Here is a 25,541-nt window from a genome sequence, read left to right on the forward strand (position 1 = left end):
GACCGAAGAAGTTGTCTGGGGGGGGCGGGGGGCAATGATTGATTGAGTCTGGCAACTATTGATCAGCTATCAGCTCTATCTGTGAGGGAAAATGTTAAGATTCAGGCACGGCTTGTATAATGAATAGGTTCCCTTATGTTAGTGTGAAGGGATTGGCCCTAAATCAGAGGGGTGGTGAAAATCCAGATAGTCTCTGGTGGCTGTTTGTAGCTGCTTACTGGAGTTATGACATGTTGGTGTGTAATACCTTTAAAACATGTTGCATTTACAATACTGAAAAAGAAGACAGTACTGTTTACAATCACAGGCTGGTATCCTTGTGACAGTTTCTCGAACTGTGACAAGGATCATTTTCTAAAGATATAATAAAGATAATTTTCTACATATCATGTCACGTTTACAAATCTAACCTTATTTACATGTCTTGCACATCTGCTGATGACTATCATATTGCACTTATTTTCTACACATCTGTCCAATGTAACTTGTGCTGTAAAAAAATGTATTTGTTTAATTTCTTATTTTAGACTGAGGTTCCAGTTACATTTGTTTAATTTCACAAGAACCAGTTCTTGTTTCCAAAACTGTTCTGGCTACTGTCTACATCAGCTTTGCGCACCAGTTCATTTCATGTAAAACACAAACATTTTGTTACTGTTCATGTTTATCCTATGCTAATGACAAATGGTGATCTATTGTTGATAGCATTGCACAGATCATGTCTTTTGTCCTTCAACAAACTTTTCTTTACAAAACATAGTGGCACATCTTCAGTGTGAAGAATATCAGAGAATATGGAACAAGAACAAATCTTGGACATGCTGCATGTAGCAAATAAAAATTAATAAAATCATTCCAAAAGTCCCCTTTTATAGCTAGACATGAATAGCTTTCAGTACCTTTGTATTTGAATTTTCAATATTTTTATGTGTTCTAAATGTGTTTTATTCTTATTCCATAAATGTCTCCAGTGCCTGAAACAATCTTGTGCCCCTCTGGGGGTCCCACTCTCCAGAATGAAAACTACTGTGTTTACCTCATTTCGCAGTGAGCTTCAGCGATGAAGTGTTTTTCCTTCTGATTGTATTTGTTTGTATGCGTTATGTCGTTGCTCTTGTATATTTGTGTGATAACTGAAAATGAAGCAAAATCAAATCCATGGTCATAACCACATCATTTCATTTAGAATGTAATTACACTGTGGATGCTGTTACTTTATCAGGAAGGTGGCTCACAGGCTTTGCTCTGAATGAAATTGGATTGACTGATTGATTTATGTATGTCAAGTCAAGGGCAAAGAGACGGACAAAAAGAAACCACAGAGTGTGAGAGTGGATCAGGGAGGGAGTTGCAGATATATGGACGAAGCATGGCCCCCTGATGGGGGAAGGAGAGTATTGAATCAGACAGAGACAAATGGAGTGTGAGAGACAAAGAGAAAGAAATTCAGACATATGCCTGCTGACCTCAACTCTTTTTTCTCAACTAATCAATACAGGGAAATGCATGTGTGTGTGTGTGTGTGTGTGTGTGTGTGCTTGTTTGGAGGGAGGGAGTGAGGGAGGTTTTGTCTGTGTCGCTCCCAATAAAGATCAGAAACACAGTGACATTACCTCGGCCCTGTCTGACTTATCCCTGGCCTTCCAACCTTTGCACATGCCTCTATTTAATTTTGGACCCTGTAATTCTATAAAAGACTGCGAGGTCTGGAGCACTTAGACTGTCCTCGTCATTGAGCTCGGTGAGGAAAGTGGGCAAAAGCATAAAACATCATGCTGCACAAATGACATATACATCCTCAGGTTGTGCATATAACATGCATTATGAAGTGTATTTGTGCAAATGCTGGTGTTTAATTTGGTCTAACAAATAGACAGAGCTTCATTTGCACACAAAAATATCAATAACAAAGAATCACGATGAATGGTTGTTGGTTAGGCGCTTTTTGTCTGGCTGCCAGACTCTTCGCAGTCACTCACACAGACACAGATTGGCTGACAGAGAAAAGACATCCGCATTTTCTATGGAATATTTTCTTTGACAGATGCCTGCTGTAAACTGTTGCCCTGAGCATTTTCCCAGCAGAAAATTCTGCAAAGTTTCTATTAATCAGCTAGAATGTGTTGTATTCCACCCAGGATTCACCCCCCATCAGCCTTATTATTAGTTCCTCCTGCCGTTTAAGACATAAACATCTTCAGCCAATTAGGGAGAAGCCCCAGCGTGGCTTTATTCAAATCCAAATTGTGTAACGACCAGATCGACCCCAACGTTTAATTATCCAAACTTCTTGAAATGAAAAGGTGAAGATGCAGTTCTGCAGGTAAAAAAAGAAAATAATTCCTCCTGTCCCTTCTGTGACCGGGGACAACAGAATAGCAGACGAAACAGTGCCTGGTGTTTACAGTGGACCCGTAAAGGCATGCAGGCAAGGATCAAGTACTCTGGGAGTGAATGTGTAAAGAGGATGAAGGTACCCGCCCCATCCCAGCACGCAGCTATTATTGGTTCTCAGGATGGCCTGCAATCACTGTTTAAGTCTCAAAGGGTGCCACTTTACGAGACAGTAAATTACACTGACACTCCCCAATGTGAGATCCTCAGTACAGTCAGTACAAGATGAAGCTCCCGTGTGGATCTCATGAATGACAAAGAAATGTTAGAAACCTTGTGTAGGGTGTCACAGAGTGGGATCCACTGCAAATGTGATTAATTGCTAACAGAACAGAACATAAATAAAAACACAATAAAAAAACAGTTGGTTGAAACACTGGTGCAGGGCATTATCAGTGACTCTCTAACCATTGTTCACTGAGGTAATTATAACAAACCACAGTAGCAGCTGTTGCTGTAGACACCGTGATGCTAACTTCAGCATGCTAACATGCACACAGGACTTGCTGAAACTCACCAAAAAGATCGCCAAGTTTGCATTTGTTGTTGTGTGCGAGTTAATTAGACCAGATGAATCACATTTTGTATCTCTGTATCTAGCTGCTGAGCACGTAACATGAAATCTTCATGGCTTGCAAGCACATGCATAGAAGCCAATCACTGCTATCAAAGAAGACGTTTTTATTCACAAAAAAACACACAATTAATACACAGTTGCTTGTTTCCAAATGTTTTGTTTAGCCATCCTTACGTTTCACTGAGACAGTCAACAGACAGAATAGGTTATCCATGTGTTATTATGCTGTTGTTCAATGTGTGTACTGACCCTCTGGAAACCTGCGTGCTTGATAAAATCAGATCCTGAGCTATCAGCATCCTTGGCCCACTGCTGGCTGCGGCTACCTCTGAAACACTGCTGACTAACAGCTTGACCCCAGTTTAGCAGATCCCTCACCACAAGTGCTGCTTATAAGTGAAGATGAAGAACAGTGGTAGATCCAACTGATCCATGGTTAGTACACTGATAGCTTTGTGCATCTTCCTACAGGGGACAGGAGGAGAATGCAGGACTTTGCAGGCTGTGATTTGGGAACTCGCTGGTTTGATGAAGTGTCCAGCAGCCGCCTGAGAGTTAGTGAGCCATCTGTGACTCGCCTCACCCAGTGGCTCTGCTAAGCCCTGTTTAACCAAGCTTAAATTGCACTTGACCGTTCAATGTCAAAGTATAGTTAACACCAAAGATGTCATGCTAAACCTCTTTTTTTGTTTACTGTATGTCCAATACGCATCCTTCTCCTTCATGGGAAGTGGATAGAGAAAAGGATGGGAGACAAAACCAAGGTATCCAGTTGGCTACACCTGTTTTTAGCGCAGCAGATGACAAGTATTTGATCAGTGTAATGGATATGTTACAGTCAGAGCGGAGGGAGATGGAGCATTAAAGTGATGTGTCAGTACTACCTACCTTTGAAGTGTTTGATCACAATGGTTTAGTCGACAATATTAGAGCAGCGCTCAAGTCTCAAATGATTAAAAGTGAACACTCCACTGGATCTGACGCAGAGAGAAAATAACTGATATAAAGATGAGTAGTCACTGTGAATTTGTCATAACTGTTTCTCTGACTCTGGCCTGTCGTTAGATTATCCACTGAGATTTCTGAAAAATAAAACTGTTGACAGACAGACCTACGCAAGAGTCAGTGTGACAGACCAGATTTGGATTGCACAAAGTGGGCCAGTGGCTAAAGAGTTGTTCAAATGAATTACTTTTAGGGTCTGTGTCAGTCATGATAGATGTTGTTACCTCTAGGACCAGATGTGATATGCTTACAACACAGCTTCACAGATGCTCTTCATCTTAGGAGCTTATTACTCTTTTTGCTGTCTTACAAACACATGCGACCAGCATTTTTCAGTAGCCACTTCTTCCATTGTTGAATTTGAATTGGCCTGAATAGAGACAATCTGATTTTAGTATATGAAAATGTGTACGGCGTAATTAATGTAGCAAGACAGGCATATGAGAAGGGTTAGCCTACTTATATTTGAGTTTGGTGGTGGAGGTAGGGGAGTTGGAATGATCTCAGCAGCTGGGGAGACTAGTGGGAGAATATAGCTAGGGAAATCAATTATTCTCATAGATGCATCCAGGGTGCTTCCAGTATTTTCTTTTCAGGAATTCATCTATGCAAAGACAAAATAAACAAGAAACATGCTGATGAAAACGTTGATCATAAAGCTACTTATAAAACAACAGATTGCTATATTTAGCATATTACTGTATAATAATAAACTGAATCAAATCATTAAAGTCTAAACAAGTCTACAGCCATTATAGTGGCTCTATGAGGCAGTACTTAGGAACAGCAGTGCTTTGAGCTAAATGCTAACATCAGCGTGCTAACATGCTCACAATGACAATGCTAACATGCTGATGTTTAGCATTGGTAAGTATAACGTTTACCATGTTCACCATCATAGTTTCACTTGTTAGCATGCTAACAATAGCTAATTAGCCCGGAACACAAACCAGCCAACAGCGTAGGCTGATGGAGTAGTTAGTAGTTATAATATAATAGTTTTGCAAGTATTTAGTCATAAACCAAAGTATTGGACACATTTAAATACTGACTAAAAGTTGTAATATCCAAAAATTCTTTCTCTAATCTAATCTTTTATGCATGTTCCATTATTACTATTATATACTGTTCATGCCTTATATATGTTGATTTTATCATTAACCTTTTCTTATTATTGTACTCTTTATATTAGTCTGTCAACAGATGTAGAGTTTAGGTCAGAGCTTTGAGATTGTTTAGTGTTTTCCTTTCTTGCTGTTCCTCCCCTCTCCTTGAATGTGCCTTCAAGGCCGGGAGAGGATCTCTGTTCCCCAAAACGTAAAAACCTAGACTGTGTAAATCATTATGCATACCTTTGCTCTGGGCCAGCTGATTTTCTGTTGCAGTACTTCTCTGTCTTGCACATAATTCAGGTGGGGCAAAAAATGTTGTTTTCCACGAGTCTCGCACATGGCTGTGGCAAAATGGCTCGGTAGCGACCCCCACAGAGCAGCTTGAGGCCAAAGTTTCACCTATGTGTACGAAAATTCTGCGGTACATGTATCATGTCCAGATGCACAAAAAAGCCTCATGGAGCGATGCCCTACACCCAACAGGAAGTCAGTCATTTTCGATTTAATGGTCACTTTTGGCGATTTACACACTCCTCCTAGAGAAATCCGATCAACTTCAAATTTTCACTGTGCGGTCTAAACCCATTGCCGATTAAAAGTTGTACAAACGGTGAGTTTTCATCCACGAGCGTTCCCATGGCGTCCAAAATCGACAATTCACCAAGAAACAGGAAGTTGTTACAATAAACATGCTCATATCTGTACCAAATTTGATAAGTATAATTATAGTTCAGCCCTGAACACATCCATATGCCAATATTCACTCAAAGTCATAGCGCCACCTGCTGGCAACAGGAAATGACTCGTTTTATGCTGTAATGTACTACTCCTTGCAGGTTGGCCATATCAACTTCAAAACTGTCCCAGAAAACCCTTAACACATTGATGAAGCCAAGTTGCAAAATTTGTGAGTTTGCAGTTAACAGTGTGGCGATGGTGTGGCGGCGAAGTTCCAGGCTTTGACCTTCACGTGTGTTAATGTTCATTGACACTCAATGTGCCGGTTGTACAAACGGTGAGTTTTCATGGAACGGCGTGCCCGTGGTGTGGCGTTCAAAATCACTGATTCAACATGAAACAGGAAGATGTTGTAACTTCAGTGTACATGCTCACATCTGCACAAAACTTTACATATGTGGTGAGACCTAACATTTAGATACCGGGTGCTATGTAGCGCAACATAGGTGACATAGGAAGTGATGTTTAAGTCCTCTGTGTTCGAAGCCTGTGACAATTCAGAGCTGCATCGGCAGAGCTCCGGAATATACAGTGCGACTGTATATTAAACTTTGACCGTGCTTACAGTAATTAAAAAAGTCCATCTTCAACTGTTCCTTCTGTCCTAGAGCTCACATTTAATCATATAGCAAAGAGACATAATTTCTACTAAATGTTTATTTTCCCTCTCAGTCCAACAAAATAAGACTGTGATCTTTCAGAGGCAGTCATTTACAAAAACTTGCCTTTTTTCCCCAAGTGTGAAGAAAAACAGATACTCCTGCTTGAAAAGCTTTCTGACTGAAAACTGAAATTATACTCCCATGCCAGTTTGGCAGTGGGAAGATGTGATGATACCACTGGTGAGCACAGTTTTCTTAGAAATCTTGACAGAATTTTAACAGATTTCAGCTGCATGTTTCCAGCAGGCAAATTTGAGCATGGATACACACACACACACACACACACACACACAAAATCACAGACCACCACCCATATGCCCACACCTGCTAACTGCTGATCCAGTACCTGTGATTGTAACATCAGGTGCTTTGTACAGAAATACTTAGAACTTCAAGTGGCCAAGTTGTACATATTCTGCCAGCATGCACATAAGCTTTTTCTTAAGGGTATTTGTTTTATTAAGTTACTCCTATAGAATGTACACTGTCTGAGCCCAACCAGAACAACTGCGTAGTATATCCCGCTGATCTAATTGTAAAAACAGCTAGGCTAAATTGGTTTGCAAAATGTAATTTTATTCCAGTCTGGAGCACCACCCCAGTAATTTGAGTCACATCATGGTGATTACTACCACTTCAGAATAAATAGCACACTTCATACAGATGTCAGGCTACCTACAGTGGATTTGTGCTGCAACAAATTTGTCTTTGGTGTTACTCTGCTTCAATCAACTCTTGGAGAAAATGTCTCACACCTACGCAAAAAGTCTGTCTCCATTATTCTTCTCCTACATTAACTAATTAAATAAAGAATGCAAGCATTATAGTAGTAAATCAAGAAAACAACACAGTATGTCTGCAGGTTAAAGCTGAACATATTTCCAAAAATCTTGGATGAGACAATAATAATAACAGTGGGCTTTTATTACTCTAGGATCATTGTGCAGAAATAAAATTTCTGAAGGCAAGAAATCCTGGCAGATAAATGTTGAGGTATCACTTTAAGATGGCAAAGTCAAAGGCTCAAATAAATAAGTAATGTACATACTAAACTAAAAACTAAAACAGTTTTTAAGATCACTTCCATCTGGGCAACTATATGGTTTTACTATTTTACCAACATATCACTCTAATACTTAAAGCTCAAGACAGGTTTAAGAACATATACTCTAATCCCAATATATAGCACTGAGGTCCACTCCATGCCACAGTCAAACCAGTGAGCTCCAGCTAACAAGCTCTTCTACGTCTCTCAGGGACGGGATTATGTCCAATAGAGGAACATTTAAGTATTTCTAGTGCTATTGTTATGACTGGTCTTTCCCTCTGTACAGCAACACAACACATCCTGGTCCATTATAATCAGGTTCCTCCTGATGCAGAGAGTACCGAATGTTCTTCACCTTTGTATTTATATCTCTCATGTATCTGTGCGATCACCTCCCTGCATACAACATTGTGGCACAGAGGGTATTTTTAAGACCTTGGACTGTTTTCTTTATTTATACTGCAGAACTCTGAGTTCTTAGATTATATTTTGTGTTTACAGATGAAGCAAAAAGGGAAATAAAAGGTCTTTACCTGATCTGTGGTAATGAGTTGCAGCTACTTCTTTGAGGTCCAGGATTGTTCTACTGTGCTCTACTATACTGGGATGACTATGTTGCTTACCCTGCAGAGAACTACCAGTACAGTTTGTCTCTCCACTTTGAGCAATTATGTTGTGAGTGTAGCCACTGCAGTCTCCTGCTTAAGGGCTCAGACAAAGCGTTCCTTACAAAATCCATGTAGTATATTACGCTTATCCAAGATGATCAGACTGCAAGCTTATCAACCCTTAACTGTGGAAATCTTGGAAAAACATTATTAAACCATCTTTGTTAGAAACCAAGCAAGCCCATCTGCTATGAGACTCAACGGCTCCCTTCGCCAACATCTCCACAATCCCTTTCTTTGCAATATCAACTCTTTGGCCTCATTTCCAATATCGTATTTCTCATATTTCATCCCCCTCACCTTTTATCTCGCTGCACAATGAGATTTACAGGGGACAGTCTTAAATCGTGCAGGAGCGAGGCAAGAAATAGGTTACTGCCCCACCTTCAGGTCACAGTTATTTAAGTTGATCCAGCTGACCATGACATTAGGATACTCTTTTATCTCTGTGAGCACAATAGGTGCTCGAGAGGGGTGTCTCAAGACCTGCGACATATGTACTGCTGGCAGTGAAGTCCTCCTTGTTGACCATGATGTCAGAGAGGGATTTTCTTTAGACAAAGGCTGCAATAAGCAAAGAAGGATGTTTCTTAACCATCTTTCTTGATGCAATCCCAGTTTACATTCTCTCCCTACTGACTGTTCGCTGTAATACCATTGATTTGTGATAGTAGCAACTTCATGCCCAAGGTGGCGTTGCTCTACATAAGCCTCTTCTCAATTTTTTAAACTTTTAACAATAAATTCTGTTTTAGTGAGACAACTACATAACATTACCCACAGGCAGTGCAATGATCCCAAGAAGATCCCAAGGTTCAAACCCCAGATGTCCCGGCCTTTCTGGAGTTGGTCCCGGGCGCTGCACAGTGGCTTCCCACTACTCCCTGAAGGGATGGGTTAAATGCAGAGAATGAATTTTGCTACGTGTATATGACAATAAAAGTACAATAATGTATCCTTCTAAGCTGAACACCGGGGGTAGAGATGAGGAGTGGGCTGGAGAGGTCTGGTAAAAACTTTTTTCTAACTCCACATTTTTTTTCACTTTCAAACTTGTAGTCTTCAGCCCCAACCGATGCTGACTCAAGTGACATCACTTGAGGACATTTATCAGGCTTGATGCAGCTCCACAAAAGGCTTTATACTTTTTTCACATATGCAGTAGTAATCCTTAAGACCTGTAAACAGACTTGGATGGAGTTCACATTTAAAACCAGACCAAACTGGATGAGACCTGCAGATTGTAAATGCATTCATGTGCTTTTTCATTTACTTCAACCATACCTGGCGCAAGCCAATAGAAATGCTGGAGAAGTAAATTAAAGATGTGATGAGGTGCTTTCAGATGTTTCATTCAGAGTCTGCGAGGTATATGACCTTTATTTATTGTTATCCCCTTTGAAATTAATTAACTTGTGTTGGGTTGACTTATAGCTCCGGCATGTTGAAGTGGGGATAATCCAATCAACTTCTGTTGCTCTGCATGGGGAATTCAACTGCCATTACAAACTGCACAATGCTTTGCAACAGCAGTTACATTGTTGATCTGTGCTGATACTCATTAAATCTCTCACAGCCCTACCACACTCCCATGGGCATAGACAGTAAACAAATGAAAGCACATTGCGGTTCTATTGCAATCAAAATGTGTGATGCCAAGAAATTCAAGTTGCATTTGAGAAATTTGAGTTTCAATATTTTCTAAATTTCTACTCAATCAACATTCACTGTTTCCACCGAAAGTAGTTAAATGTGAGTTTCTGTGTCTACAGCTTGCAGTTATGTAACTGATATCATTTTTTTCCAGCACAACTGTGACAGCGCCAAACCAATTTAAAATGAGTGATTGAAATTTGCAAAGACAAATGTGAGGTTTTGTATATTGGTTTGCTGAAAGAGTAGCATGAAAGTCCTTTTTTCTGACCAGTGGTTGAACTTATTAAATTGCTCCAGCTGGGTTGAGTTGTTGTGCGTGGTTACACACACCTCTCCTCTCCCTTCTAAACACTAGCTACCCTCCAGGCAGTCAGTGGACATGAAGTTGTTACTGGGATGTAGAGACAGAGCTCAGTTAAAACTTTATGGATGAAAGACACTTTTGCTACAGATTAATAACTCACCACTCTGAAACTCTTGCTCCAGTCCATGTTGCCAAGCTGGTCGGCAACATGTAGCCTACAGCTGAATCGCAGCTGTTTACCGTCTTTTCGCTGACCCGCCTTTCTCTGCTTCTGATTGGCCATTACGGGCCTTTTGCTGACCTGCCCTTCTCTGCTCCGATTGGCTAGTAGTCCTTAACTAGGAACTGTGCATGTGCAACTCCCAACAAAGATTATTTAGAGACAAGATGTATCACTCCATAGCTAAAACCTGTTCTGGTACAACCCCTAAATAAGATATTGAACCTGAAAATGAGCATAATACCACCTCTTTAACTGACTTGTACTCACATGTGTTGCAAATGCAACAACTTTACTAAATTAGAAAGTGGCTTTGTTATAGGTGGAGGAAATTCAGAAAACAGAAGGCTATCCAGCTGATGCACAGGCACAGTCCTTTAAACAAAGTGAAATTTTAACGGAGTAAGGCTGATTCCATCTGAAGTGTTTTGATGAAGTTGTTCATTTGGAGTTGGGGTTATTCAGCTTCGTGGAGGTCCAGGCTGCATATCACTATTAAGTCACTGATGGGAGCAGCCTGTTGACTCTTCCAAGCTCCATCTTATAATCTCAGCTGGTTCCAAGTGGCTGGCCTCGGGCTGTAGTTGGCACTGTTTTATCCCAGTGCTGTGCACTCAGATCCTTCATCAAATGAAAACAATATGTAGGTCATTTTTTGGCATTAAAGCCTACTTCTTGTCCCCTACTAATACCTCTATTGTATGAGTTATAAAAATATTGTCTCCTTAGGCATGATATGAAATGACAGGTTGCAGTAATAACAAGATTATAAAACGTTTTATTGATCCCCCCTGAAGATGAATTTATAAAGCAAATTCCACACATATCTCAGATATATCTCACATATTTTTTTTACGCAAAGTTATGGCACCATTACTTTCTATAATTTCACCAGAAAAAATATTCATGTGGCTGTCCATGGTTTTATTTATACAAATGATGAGGAAGTACGTGTCTTGAATAGACCCACTGTAAAATAGCAAGTACACTATATCAACATCCCCCAAAACAGACTTAGCCAGGCCAGTAAGATGTAATTTGTTTAAGTCAGTGATATAGGGTGCAAGATAAAATATACATTCCACTGACATATTGTCTGACACTGTTGTAAAACTCTAGCGGACAGAACAGTCAAGGAAGCACAATTGGTTTCCCCTTTGGAAGCAACACAGTGGTAAACAACTGATGGACAATATTAAACCCAAGGGGAGAAGCTGAGTATGACAAACAGATTTATGCATGAGTGAACTCCACCGTGCCAGAGCCATCAATTCCGCATTTTTCTCGGTGCCTGGAGATGTTTCTTTACCCTCCGTCTCCCCATGTCTGTCATAACATTTATCCCTGTTCTCTGCTAAGTGCTAATACATTTACATTTTTAGTGCTGCTCAGTAATAAAAGAGGTGGAATGAGTGGAGGCCTTTCACCATTGCTAAAACAAACATCAGTGAACTCACGTCACTGAGGAGTCCCCCCACCTCCAAACTCCCCCACCAGTCCATCCACCCACCTACAGCTTGGCCGCTACTCCACAGTGCAGGTCAACAGTGTTGCGGTTTGAGTCTCCTCAGTTTCACTCATAGTCCTTGCCCTCATTTCTTGTGTTCCCTCACAAGAGTCCGCCTCACACAGGAGGCTCCACATTAGTATTTTGTCTGTTCTGGATTCCCTGTGAACACCGTCACTGCTTAAAGAATGTGGAGGAAACATTTTATAACCAAAACCTACCAGCTGAAGTCACAGGTTAAGCACACAGGCAATATATGGGAGAAGAGGGATTGAGGTTGATCTCTATCGTCTCAGTGGACTGACATGCTAGTCTTTGGGTGGGGTCTAATTTTCCTTTTACATATAATAACTAGTCTCACTCCAGAATCCACTCTGCTGCGTTTCAGAACACATGAACCTGGAATCAGCCATCAGGATATTTTCTTCACTTCTCTTTTTTTGTTTTTTAGATGAAACAAATCCACTGTCTTCATCAAAGCTGAGTTTCATCAGTAATGAAAAAAAGCTATTTTAGCAGAGACAAAAACCATCACATGAGGAACAAAATAAATAAAGAGAGCTGTGCAGGATTTGATTACAAAACAAACCACTGATAAAAATAGCAAAGCATTTTTCAAACACAGCCCAGTCGGTATCTAAGTAAATTATCTACACGCTCGTGTTGCATCTCATCCTATGCAACACTACAATACTGATCTTAGGTGAATGACCTCGAGAGGTATAACCAAGGCTGACCAGCCCTGATAAGATCTTCACCCAGCCAACTACTGAATAAGGTAATAACAAGCCTACTTTAAGACACGTGGTTATTGGGTCGTTTGAAATTGAACAATTCACAGCTTTACAAAGCCCTTTCCTTGGATAGCTGGTAGGGCACATCAATATAGTTGAGGCATTTGGAACAATGAGTTGATAAGACTACATACTGTGTATGACCGGTGAGCAGGAAAAGAGTACCAAAAATGTCAGTTTCTCATCATGTCTTAATCCATTTTCAATTGACTGCTGTGGCTCCTGTGCGTGAAAGAGAAACTCTACCTGGACCTATGCTCATTTTGACCTTTCCACAATGTATACATTCTTTGCTTACATGTCACAGGGAAAGAGCAGAAAAAAAACATACACAGGCCATTACTAAGATGGTGAAGAAACAGTCAGCTGTGCATTTACACCTGGGCACTGGCTACTGCTTCCTGCAGTGAACTGTTCCCATATGGTTTTGGTAGTTCCAGTTAATCACATACTGTACTTTCAGTGCAGTGAACAGCAGGTCATTTGGAATGGGAAACCAGAAGAAGAAGGCACAGAGGGGTGCTTCAGAAGTGTCCATGCGAAGGGAAATTGTGCATCTATACAGTTTACCAATAACACTGTGAACAGGATCTGGTACAGTACATCATGTGTAACAGTAGTCTATATCTGGGATTCCTCCTTCTCTATAGCCGCGGTTGGTGCCATGTCCTGCATTAGAAACATGGTTGGCACCTTTGTACAGGCCAGTGCCATTGGAGGGATATATGGTATGAATGATGTAATCCTCTCGTAGGGGTTTAGGCTGCATTGGCTGGCAAGCTGCCATAGGCGTCATCTGGAACCCTGGACCACGGATCTCCAAGATGGTATTGTCCTTCTTGGTGCCTGACTCAATGTAATCATCGTAGGTCTTGTTTTTTCGAGAGCTGCTGCGAGTATAGTGGTCACGGGGACACAAATGTCCAGTCCTATGTCCATACCAACAGAAGACGCCAAAAATAAGAGCCAAAGATACAATAGTGGCAGCCCCACCAATAATCACTGCCAGGGGCAGTGCTGTCATCTGCTGTGAGTCTTCCTCCTTCTCCTCCTCCTCCAATGGGCTGACGTCTGACGTTTCTGCTTTTGCACACACCAGAGCTTCATCAGAGTCAGCATCTCCAGAAATCGCCCCTTTGCTTTCTGAACTGGCAGAAAGGGGCACCATGCAGATGATGTAGCTGGAGCGTGGTTGCAGGGAAGTAAGCAGATACTCCCGACGGTCACCACGGACCAGAGTCTCTGTAATTGATCCCATGGCGTTCCCAGTACCCAGTCGGAGCCAGCTCAGCCTGAAGGAGGAGCTGGGCTGGGCCACGCTCCAGGTCACACGAATGCTGTTGTGTGAGAGAGGCTTCACATTGAGAGCCAAGCTCTTCCCCACACCGCTGCTGCTAAGAGTGTAGTCTAAGCCAGAGTCAGGAAGCCCTAGGCCCGGTCGCTTTGAGCGGAGGGTGAAGAGCGAGCCCTGTGGAGGGGTGTGAGTGGTAGAGCTATCAACCCCACCTCTGTCTCTGGTCCCTGCTGTCCTCACCACCTCACATTCTTCCATCTCGCTGGTCAGGTCTATCAAGGCCATATCTCGCACCCTGTCAGGCCCATGGCAAGTGAGACCTCTGACAGTGATGGAGTTACCACGGGCATTTAGCCAGTCATACAGCCAGCGCAGGTTGCAGCCACAGTGCCAAGGATTACCTCGCACCAGCAGCTGACCCAGGCTGTCCAGATCTTTGAACAGTCCCCTCGGCAGGGTGGTCAGGTTGTTCCCTGACAGGTCCAGCCTCTGCAGCCTGCGCATACCATCCAAGGAACCACGTGGCATATGAGTCAGGGCATTGTCCTGCAGAGACAGGCGCTGCAGATGGGCACTGGGCAGGTTGACAGGTGGGGTCTGGAGGGAGTTACGGACTAGGGACAACTCTGTCAAATTGGAAAGGCGGGAGAATGTGTCATCTGCAATGCGCTGGTTTGCCAAAAGGTTCCCATCCAGGACAAGACATCTTAGTGAGGTGAGGCCTCGGAAGGCATGGGTTGGGATAGTGGAGATTCGGTTGTCATCCAGACGGAGTTCCTCCAGAGAGGCAGGAAGCCCTGAAGGGATACTAGAGAGGTGGTTGCGTGAAAGGAAAAGTAGGCGCAACCGTGGGTTGTCAGCAAATGCCTGGTCCTCAATGCTGACAGTGGAAATAGAGTTATCATCCAAGTGGAGCTTCTCTAGCAAAGGCATCCGAGCCAGTGCACTACGAGGAATAGTGCGTATGTTGTTGTCCTGCAAATGGAGTTCACGGACGGATGGTGGCAGGTGCATGGGGAATTCATCCAGTTCATTATCATAGAGGTAGACCACACGGACGGCAAGATGGTGCTCCAAGGAGGTGGGCAAGCCTGGGTTGTTAATGTGGTTGTTCTGAAGGTACAGGACGGATGCCGAAGGAGGCAGTGACGGGATGGAGCTCAGGCCACGATCATTACAGTAGATAAAGTCCTCATCGCACCTGCATACAGATGGGCATATCATGTCTCTATCTCCAATGTACCCTTGTATCGTGGCTGTAGCAAACTGAAGCATGCCAGCATGTAGTGTCAAGCAAAGAAACAGCAGAAAGAGCCCAGCCCGCAGTTTAGCCACACCTACAGGCGCCATTATGGTGAACATAAGCACTGTCTCTCTTTCCCAGGTCTGTTGTTAATCTTCAAATAGTTGCGCAGAGCTGGAATCCTCTGACCTCCACCCTGAGAAAGAAAGAAAAATTACAGTCAGCACTGTTGCACAAATTATTTAGTTAATGGCCACAGGTGACAAGACAACTAAAAGACTTTTAGTTCAACTTCATGAGCTCAGCTTCACACAACACTTTCATTATCTCATGTCTTAACAATATTATAATCTGTGAACATGCTACAATTATCATATCTAAACAAAAGCTAGAGAGACATCTTGCATTCAATAACAAGATTGTTTTTTTTAGAATTAATAATCATATTATCAGGGAGATATGCACACATGGATGGATCTGTGAGGATTCCCATCACAGCCTCACACATTCTGCCATCGATTCAAAGCCAAAGAGACACAAAGACTGCACAGCAAACAATTATTTGTTGAATTAGCAACAGTAATCCAAGAATACAGACATTTAAATGGTCAAAGCAGACTGAATATAGTCTTATGAAAAGCAACTCTCAAATTGATTCATCCAATCCTACATTTAGACTTAAGCCTTGTGCATAAATATGAAGGCTTGAGAATATTCTGTACTTCTAAATTATTAAAGAGATCTTGAGAGGTTCCATAACTCCATTAGGAGTTGCCAGCAGATGGCTGCATTAGCCAGACAGAGCTGAAGATACTTTTCATTATCAAGTAGGAACATAGGAACATGTTGTAGCTCAGAGCTATCGTCTTCAAGAGCTAAATTCTCATCCGGCAGTCAAGATGGCACTGGGCAGTATAAAACTTCATAAAAACTTCCACACAAATCACATCTCCTTAATTTGGTTGTATCAAATGTATTAAGTACAATAAAATAGTTATGGAAAGATCAAATCTGCAGCAGAATGCAGATGATGTGACAACTAGTTAACTATTTGTAGTCACCACAATTGTGTTGTGGGAGTCTTCATGAGCTGGTTTCAGAACTTGATTGGCATCATGATTTGTTGTTGTTACTGATTAAATGAGAGATGTCATAACAGTAAGTATAGTATTGACTACAGATATTTGAAAACATGTAAATTGCGCACAGTGACAACTTAAGCCAATCGCAGTCTTCAATAACCAAGGCCATTAGTCAAACTGTTAAGGCCCACACAGCAGCAAACATAGTCAGGCTGTAGTATTGATTTTCTCACAAATCCAAGGTGATCTGCCAGAGCCAGTCGGCTCTCATGGAGATTACAGAATTCCCAGGAGTGTAAGTTAGACAGTACAATAATTAACCAAATAAATGACAACTCTGCTGGGAGTTGACGTTGCTCAACATATATTTGCAAACATTATTCTGTATATGCTTATTCATTACCAGAATATTGAAAATGATGACAAACTTTGTTGACATTTCACAAATATTCAAGTGTAATGAATCACAATAAACAACACCAAATACTCAAACGGTTGTTCAGCCATGGCTTCATCTCAAACATGGTTACAACTGTAAATTCTTCTGCACTTATTCTCCAATGAGAGTTAACTTGAGCACGGTTTTATGACCATCTTACTTACCATTGCATTAGGTTTGATTTGGACTTCAGGGTCTATTATCAAACCTATCCGGAAATTTAAAGCTGCCAGTATGCTTCTGGTTATTGTAATTGGAGGGGGTGGGGGGGTGAGGGCTGTGTCCAACAATTTCTATTACTTTCCAAACCATCAATCACCAAACATTTTCACTCACTTTGCGGAGTGATTGGCAAGATGTGTGAACGTCTAATGCAATGAGCGCCTTCCACGAGAGAGTGTCGTTATTCCCATGTGTATGACTTTTCAACCCACCTTCAAGGTGACAGTCAAAACAACAATAAACACTTTTGGCTTCCTTCGAGACAAAACATTGGTCATGACCAGCGTTTGGGGGCAACGGGTTAACGCCTTACTGTAATCAAATTACTTTCGTCTGTAATGCAGCAATTTAACGCATAACTGTTGATAACTAATAACACACATTACAGTTACTAATAACAAAATTATCTGGTTACTGCGTAATGGATCTTCCACTATCTGCATAATGGGAGGAGAGAAAAATAAATCAAACGTCCCTTTCCGTGCGTGTTTGCGTGACACTTGTCCGACCTCACTTTTGACTTGACATCTTTGAAGTCAGGGTCAGAGATGGAGATCCTGAACTGTTTCCCCACATAAAGGCTATATCCATGACATTTAACTCGGCGATACCCTCTAGCTTACTGGTGGAGAGGCTCTTTAGCCTGGGCAGTCTCGTGTTGACTCCTCCTCGGAGTTTGGCTGACAAAGATTTTGAGAGAATTTGAGAGAGGTTGGCTCCGAGGTTGGCTGACAAAGAATTTGAGAGACTCCTGCTCATGAGGTGTAACCACTTCTTTGATAAGCATGTCGAGTAAGAGGGAAAATTCTACTTTAAAGCCATAGTTTGGCTAGTGAGCTACAGTAAGTTTGTTATGTGGGTTTGGTCTGTTAAATGCACAGTTCAAATTACATTTCATATGTTTTTCCTTCGAAGTCTCACCATCATCTGATATTTTGACAACCTAATTTAAGTTATGTTGTATTGTAACAAAATTCATTGTTGAAACAATAAATGTTTCCAAACAAATGTCCAATTACAGTTTTAAGCATTATAATACTTTCCTGTAGCCTTGTTCTTCTTTTGAGAAATGTTGGGCTGACGTTCAGAACTTTGTTGTCAGCTTTGTAATATTAAAGAGCATAAAAGAGAGATCCTGTGCATGTCCTCATTATAATAAGGATTTGTGTTGGTCTGGGCATGTATAAGGAGGAACTTTATATTGTTATTTGGAAGTTATTGTGCATCTCAAGTGATGCTACGCAGTAATCCAAAAGTAATGTAACTAGTAGTGTAACATGTTACTTTCAGCAATAAGTAATCTAGTAATGAAATACATTACTTTAAAAAAAAGTAACTAGTAATGTGTAATCCATCAACACAGGTCATAACCATCAAGTACTTCCTCTATAAATGATGTGTGTACACTGGACCAATCTCTAAATAAAGCCTCTAAAAATCTAAATATTCTAATCATAGTGAAACAGACGTATAGAAGAAAGTGACAAATTCAGAAAACAACATTTGTAAGGCAAGATGGCACTACACATGGGAAAATGGATGTCTGAGATCAAGGCTGTAATTTATATTTTGGCAGCATTATTATTGTTTTACCTCATTATTATTGTAAACATACTTAGTTCTGGACAACACCACAGAGGAAAACATCATATATAGCTGGAAAGTGTGAAGTTTTAAGAAAGAAAGAAATCTATTTTATGACAAACACTTTTGTAAGTAAAAAGTTACTGTTGTTGGATAATGTCTGTCACCGTGAGCTAAAATATCTCCCAACTCAGTGCTCACTGATCATGGAACTCCATTTTTATGCCTACTTGTACTTCACTCCTCTTGACACAGTGAAGTAGTGTTAGCGCACTCTAAGTGGAGTGCGAAAAATCAAATAATTTCTGAAATTCAATAAAAGCTGATATTGTATATACACTTTGCGCGGCTATTTTGATAATGACTCATTTTGTGACTAAGACAGCTATACACTGTATTCTGCTGGTGTGTGCACATGTGCATGTGAGTAGTGCTAAAGAATGGATGACTTTTGAATCCCACGAGCTTCAGTAGTGAGTCTCTTGAACACTGGAGTATTTGGGTCAGCCCTTTAAAAACACGATAGATGTGGTGTGAGATTGAAGTGATGCAGGGAGCTAGAGAGGATTAATAGAGCATATTGAGCTGGGATTCTCTGGATTAAGCAGGTGTTACAAAGAATGGCAGACAGTCAGTTCAGGGGTTTTTGCCTTATGGTTGCTCATTTCTCTTCCTATATTAGAGAATGACGTAAAAACACAAAGAGCACCTGACTGCTCTTTGTGTTTGTGTGAATGTTTCTGCTTCGGAGGTACTGTGTGTTTGTCTATCCATGCACGATCAAATTGCAAACATTAACCCATATGGGCACAGTCTATCTGGTTGTAGTCTACATTTCAGTTTTCTGTAGAGGGGAGTAAAGCAGGGATGTGGGGTAATGTGTTAGCCAGACAGCCAGCCGCCTCAGGCAGAGTCCAGTACACACAACAACCCTCAATCTAATACTGGAACCCAAAACTGGATCGATTTACATTTAAAAAAAACTGAGAGCGAGAGAGAGTGACAGAAAGCAGCTTTGAATAAGACCTTTGAACCCCATCTCCCCCATTAAGACCCCCACAGAGGGATAGGACTGGGAAATCTGGAAAAACGGATTTTGGATGACCGAAGAGGCTGCTGATGTATCAGGAAATCCACTTTACTGATGGCTGAGAAAAGATAATAGTGGCCCACAGCTTATCTTACATGCCATGTCCATGGATCGAATTTTAGATTTACAGATTGGACATGTGGAAAGGGGAAAGTATGACGCAAAACATGACGGTTATGGTGATGACAGAATTAAATCGTGGTATCTGAGGTAGAACAAAATAGGAGAGGCCAGAAAGGCATTGCCTATTCATTTTGCTTAATCGTAGAGATTGTTGGGTTTTATTTGTGTGTGTATATAATATTTCTTGTAATACTCTAGCTAAGAGACCATGTTTTTGCAATAATGTACTATAATCTTCAAGCTATTAAAACATGGAGATAAAAAAAATGGACTATAATCCCCCGAAAACCAAACAAGGCACAAACACGCACCGCAGCATACAAAAAAGACAGATGTATTATACTCTCCACAGTTTGCTTCTTCCACATTATGCAACATCATGATCTTCAGTGTCACTTTTATGTCAAAGAAACAGACATCCCTACTCATCATCATAAATGATGTTCAAGCGTTTTGAATAAAGCCATCTATATTCATCGCCTCATGTATTTTCAAACTAAATGAGTCCCCGCATTTGTGGCTCATAATAAATTATAATAATGAATTATTTGATGTACAGAACCAATTCATTACAATCCTTTTAACTCTCTTGTCACCTTCTCTTCTTTGAGAAGCCATGTGAATATGCTATGGAAGCAGATTCAATAACATGTTAAAGGCTTAATAAGTAATGGATTCTTCCTCCCCATACTAACTCTTTTTTTTTTTGGTTTATACAATTTCCTGGCATGAAGGAGTGATTGGATTTGCACTCAGCAGTTTCTCATCTGAGCTGCTGACACAAAGACCCAGGGTATGTGACATATATAAAGATTTGTGTTTCCAGATGAAAATCATTTTCTTATTTTTGTCACATAGTCAATATTAACACTCGAGTGAAAAGACCTGTATTTTCTGTTGTGCTAAGACCGATGTTTTGTTTTTTTTAAAAGAAGGAAAAAGAGCTTAAATTCTTCAATTACATGTACAAACCAATTATTAAATTCCTTCTCTAATAAAGCACACATTTCATGTGTAATGTTGGATCTGGATTCAAGACATTTAACTAAAAATGGCATAATACTTTCAATACATATATTTAACTGTATGTTTATGACCACCCATGGTTCACCTATAGCACCTTCAGAGATTCTGTGTGTTTGCATCCAATTGCCATATAGATCAAAAAGAAAAGGGATGTAGGAAATTAGAACTACAAATGAACAGTTTATTTTGTGTAGTTTACTAAATATTGCTTTGAAAATATGCTGCAGCAAAGCGATAGAGATAGTGCAGCAGGGATGGAGTGTTTCACATTCACAGATGGGAATGTACCTTCAACTTGGGGGGTTTAGTTTGCTGGTCGGTATGCCGCTCACAAGGTTCTGAAGTGACTTGATATATAGCTCTACAACACTATAACATGCTTTATCTTTATAGCACTATAATATGTTGTGTCGAGCCACCAGTCCCATTCCCCGTCCTCTAAACTGCAGCTGCTGCTGCCCCTGAATTCTTTTTGGCTCAATCTTTCTTCCTCCGGACAACCAGATTACAGGTAAATCCTTTCAGCATTAACAAAAGGGCCGCAGCTCCTTTCAGAAATATGCTTTTGCACTGTGTAAAAGGTACAAACAAATCTTACGCTGCAAGGGTTTTGGGGGTGGAGGGGTTATGTTCTGATCAATAGTGTGATCCAGCTGTTTTCTCAGTGGTATTACAGGCATTGTCTTATCTTATCTTATCTTTACTGAACTGTACAGTTTTTATCATTAAGTTTAGCAAAAATATGTTGACTAATCGTCCCATTTCAAAAACAATGACGGTAATCCACCAAACAATTAATTTTTAGCCATGCTAATGCTTATTTTACAATCTATTTTCTACTGGAATGGATAAAAATGCCTTTCTCATATCAAATGTATGTAAGATTCTCAAGCAAGCATTCCCGCCTTTGTATACTAATTATCAAAAAAAACCTGACCTACATGCCTCTGGGTTTTATCTATTGCAATTTAAAATGAAGTTCTTTAGATTTAGTAGGATATTTGCTGTTCTGCCGTATTGGTGGATGATACAGTGAGATAGCCTGAGTGTGGCCGACTAGCTGGCAAATAAACTTCAGATGTGTCAGTCTGTGTCAGTGGTCATAATACAGTCTTTGATCAATGCCTCTCTGGTTTCCGAAATCATTTACGCTTCTTTTAATGTTGCTGGTTTTCCCAGTAATGTTGGTGCTACATTAAATCGAGGAAACAGTTTATTCTCAAAAAAATAGTCTCGCCTCTCCATTTTGAGAAAACATACTTGATCATTTTAAACGAGACTTATAAAGGCAAATTTATCTTCTGCCTTTAAGTCAAGGAGTCTGGCTGTGGTTGTCACGCTTCAGCAAGGACTCTGATTGGATTTTTTTTTATTTGTGAGAAAAGGAGAGAGGGAGCTTGGTTAGTTTAATTGGTTAAATTTGAATTCAACCCTGACAAGCTGCAAAATAAATACAGGGCTGTGGGAGGGCCAGGTGGTTGAGTCACATGACATCACTGCTCTTTCAGGGTGAAAATTAACCTCCACATCAGAAAAACAACAGAAGAATAAAAAAAAAAGAAGATAACATCAATGAAAACCTTCTCTGTATCCCTGACACCTTTACAGGGCTGTCAGGTTATGTCTGGCAGCCATACTGGAGGTCCAACAGCTATGAAAAATTGAGTACACCTCCCATCTCACCACTGCAAAAATGATGTGAAAAATATATGTGCTTTGAGTGTAAACTGATCACTTTACTGCTACTAACCATCCCTGTCATGTTGAAAAGACACATCAACATCAACAGCAGCTGCTAGTTGAGGCGTGGTTACACTGCCACTTTCCTTATCTTTGTTTTATGACTTTGAATGTATTTTATATGCTTAAATTATTTGTGGCTATTCTTTTCAAAGATGTGTAATCAGATGTTGCAGTAGCATTAATTTTCCCAGTGAGGAACGCAAATTGTACTTTTTAGTTCATGTCAGGGCTGTATTTGTGTTTTCTGCATCTGGATGAAACTGATGGACGTGTTCACATTAAAATAAAGTAAACATTCTTTGCACTTTTCTTTGCAACCAGACAGGGTTATTGGTTTGCATTTATGTTCTGACTTCGGTTTCTGGCAGGTAGCTATCACAGTGTTGGCTCTGTGATCACAATGAACAATGAAGTGTTTTTTTGTTTCAATATATAATGGTTATTTTTTCTGGGAAAGTGGAAATTATTATAAGACCTTTCATTCAAATTTGATGCTTGATGTTTGTGTGTTATAAAGTTAGACTGATATATCAACCAATATTAGCTTATTGCTAGCTTATGTACGTGTAGTATGAGGCCAAGATCAGTATGTAGTTTGATCGTAATTCTTAACAAACTAATTCTCAACACATCTGAGGGATCTGTTTCAAGATTGTTGTTTATGTGTGTTCATGTTTAAATAAATAATATAAATTACAATCAGCAGGTATATTGTTTTTTAAAAATCTAAAACCAGTATTATAGTACAGCCTCTGTAGTATTGTTTAGCCTCAAAAATCGTGGCTATAGTGGTTTAAGGGGCAGCTGATGTGCACCACTTTAAAAAGGTAACTACACATCGGGGTGATGGCGGCTACAGAGATCTCCATATGGAGACCACAAGAACTGTAGCTGCTTGTTTTCTCCTACAAGTGTCTGATGCCGGTGGAGAATTAGCCCACATTAAGTAAGTTGAAGAAGACTCAGTAATCTGCTGCTTTTCAGTAACACGCACGTAGCAAAGCCATTTCCACTGCATCTTCTACAGGCCACGATCATCGCTTTCTATAAATAAATTCATATATAAACATGCCACTTGCACATAAGTAGTCTCCTTTCGGTAATAAGAAAAGGCGAAAGAGAAGTTGCCTGTCATAACTCCAGTTATAGAAGTATGTGCGTAGCCCACAGTCATTCTATATTACAAAGGGAAGTGCAATAGTTTCTGTAGGGAATATAATTAGACCACAATATGGCCTAAAAACTAAAACAACACCAACGTATTAGGTATCTACAGTGGTACTCCAATTAATCGCTTGTATCAAGTATAAATTTGGATTAACTTTGCTGTACAGTAGCTCATATTCTTCCAACCTAATATAGTTTTTCACACTGTGAATATTCTTGGATACAGTTCTGTTTGTCCTTGGCCACAACAACATTTCAAAGCTTAATTCACATCCTACCCTAAGCTCAAGCAGAACATCTAATGAAAACTCCTGATCATAGACCAGTTGCCATCACGTGTTGGTGCCATGATCTCAGCCTGTTGCTCCCAGTCTAGTGTTTTACTCACTTCCCTGTCAGATAATTGGGTCTTCATATTCTCACTTACACCCTCCGCACCACATTTTACACATCAAATCCTACACTGTACTTTGCAAAATCAAAACATGTTAGTTCACGTCTTCAGCCTGGACATCTGAGTTAGTCTGAGTTTCTCCTCGCTCTTCCTGTCACAGTTCCTCTACTTATGTATGTGGCTTGTGGAAACAATGAGGCAGCTATCTGGCTTCATCATCACTCCTGCTTTAACAATTTTTCTTTCTCTTTTTGTCTGGCCTGTCGCCTTTTGTGTTAATTTAAAAAAATGTCTTGCCCTTGTTGCCTGCACTGACTGAATTTCATAATGTTTTCACCTTTCCATCTACAGATTTGTTCTTTTTTTTCTGCATATTTTATTCTTAGGAAACTAAAGGCAAACAAATACTTGCTTTTCATTTGACTGATTGAAATAACAAATGTTGGCAAGACCATCCCCTTAAAATCCAGTTTTGTCTAATAAAATGTGGTCCAAAGGAAAATTACGACAGCAATGCAACTTAGAAAATTAATTACTGAGCCTTACATGAATCTAATTTAAGTAAATGTGAGGAGAAGTTTCCTTGTCAGATGGAAGTGAAGCTGTGGTTTAGAAGGCACTAGTGTATGCATGCAGGCTTTCGTTAATAATGAAGTAAATATGATCTTGTGTTGTCGCTCTTGGAGCTGTATACGTTTGTCTTTCACCATATGAGAACTCAGAGTGGATAAATAGATACAGACCGCCTCCGGGGCTCAAAAAAGATCCTGTGCAGTGTACACTTGACTTTGACTTATCTATGTGTGTGGGTGCCTTCTGCATGAAATATCAGCTGTAGGAGTGCTCAGATCTTAAGCAAAAGTTGCTCACACAGTCGTTCAAAGCTCTTCACTTTCTTATGACTCCACATGATCTCACTTTTGTCCCTGAAATCTGGTCAGAATGGGTTCAAAAACAGAACATATTGTATTTTTGCTGATTTACTGATAAATGTAATCACACCTTTCAAACAGAACCATGGCTCATGTTTAGAAACCAGCCAAGCAGGAGGAATAAAAACTAAAATCCTGCCCCTGTGAACCGATACGTGCTGGCTTTGGAAGTGAGAAACAAATTGAGGCAGTCATGGTGTCACGAGATAAAGTCAACCTCAAAGCATTGACCGATAGCAGCGAGTTAGTGTATTTCATTAATGGGTGCTGGCTTTTAGAGCAACCTTTACTGATTGCTTTGTTTGGCCTCCTGCCCAAAAGCAGAAAATGAGGGGGATAATCGAGCTTTATTGCTCGCTGTTTAACGGTTGATAAGTGTTAGTTTGTTTAATGGCTTCATTTATCTCTTATTTAATTACTGCCACCATTTGAGAGAGATGTACAATCAAGGTGCTCCTTTGGCTTGGTTTCTATTTGCTAAAGCTTTATGGTCTTAACTTTACATTTTTGAACCAGA

At 40.4% G+C, this 25,541-nt stretch overlaps 1 protein-coding gene across 1 annotated transcript in view; it reads right to left on the reverse strand.

Moving 5' to 3' along the window:
• Positions 1 to 11,142: 11,142 nt before the first annotated feature.
• The window catches only part of flrt1a (fibronectin leucine rich transmembrane protein 1a), a 38,353-nt gene continuing 23,954 nt past the window's right edge, over positions 11,143 to 25,541 (reverse strand). The window contains exon 3 of the mRNA XM_038707453.1: positions 11,143 to 15,418. Within this exon, the coding sequence (XP_038563381.1) occupies positions 13,290 to 15,341 (2,052 nt within the window). The 5' untranslated portion in view covers positions 15,342 to 15,418 and the 3' untranslated portion in view covers positions 11,143 to 13,289. The remainder of the gene's footprint in view (positions 15,419 to 25,541) is intronic.

This window comes from Micropterus salmoides, unplaced genomic scaffold, assembly GCF_014851395.1.
Source record: "Micropterus salmoides isolate LMB-PRFRI ecotype aquatic unplaced genomic scaffold, ASM1485139v1 Ms_hic_scaffold_9, whole genome shotgun sequence".
Taxonomy (NCBI): domain Eukaryota; kingdom Metazoa; phylum Chordata; class Actinopteri; order Centrarchiformes; family Centrarchidae; genus Micropterus; species Micropterus salmoides.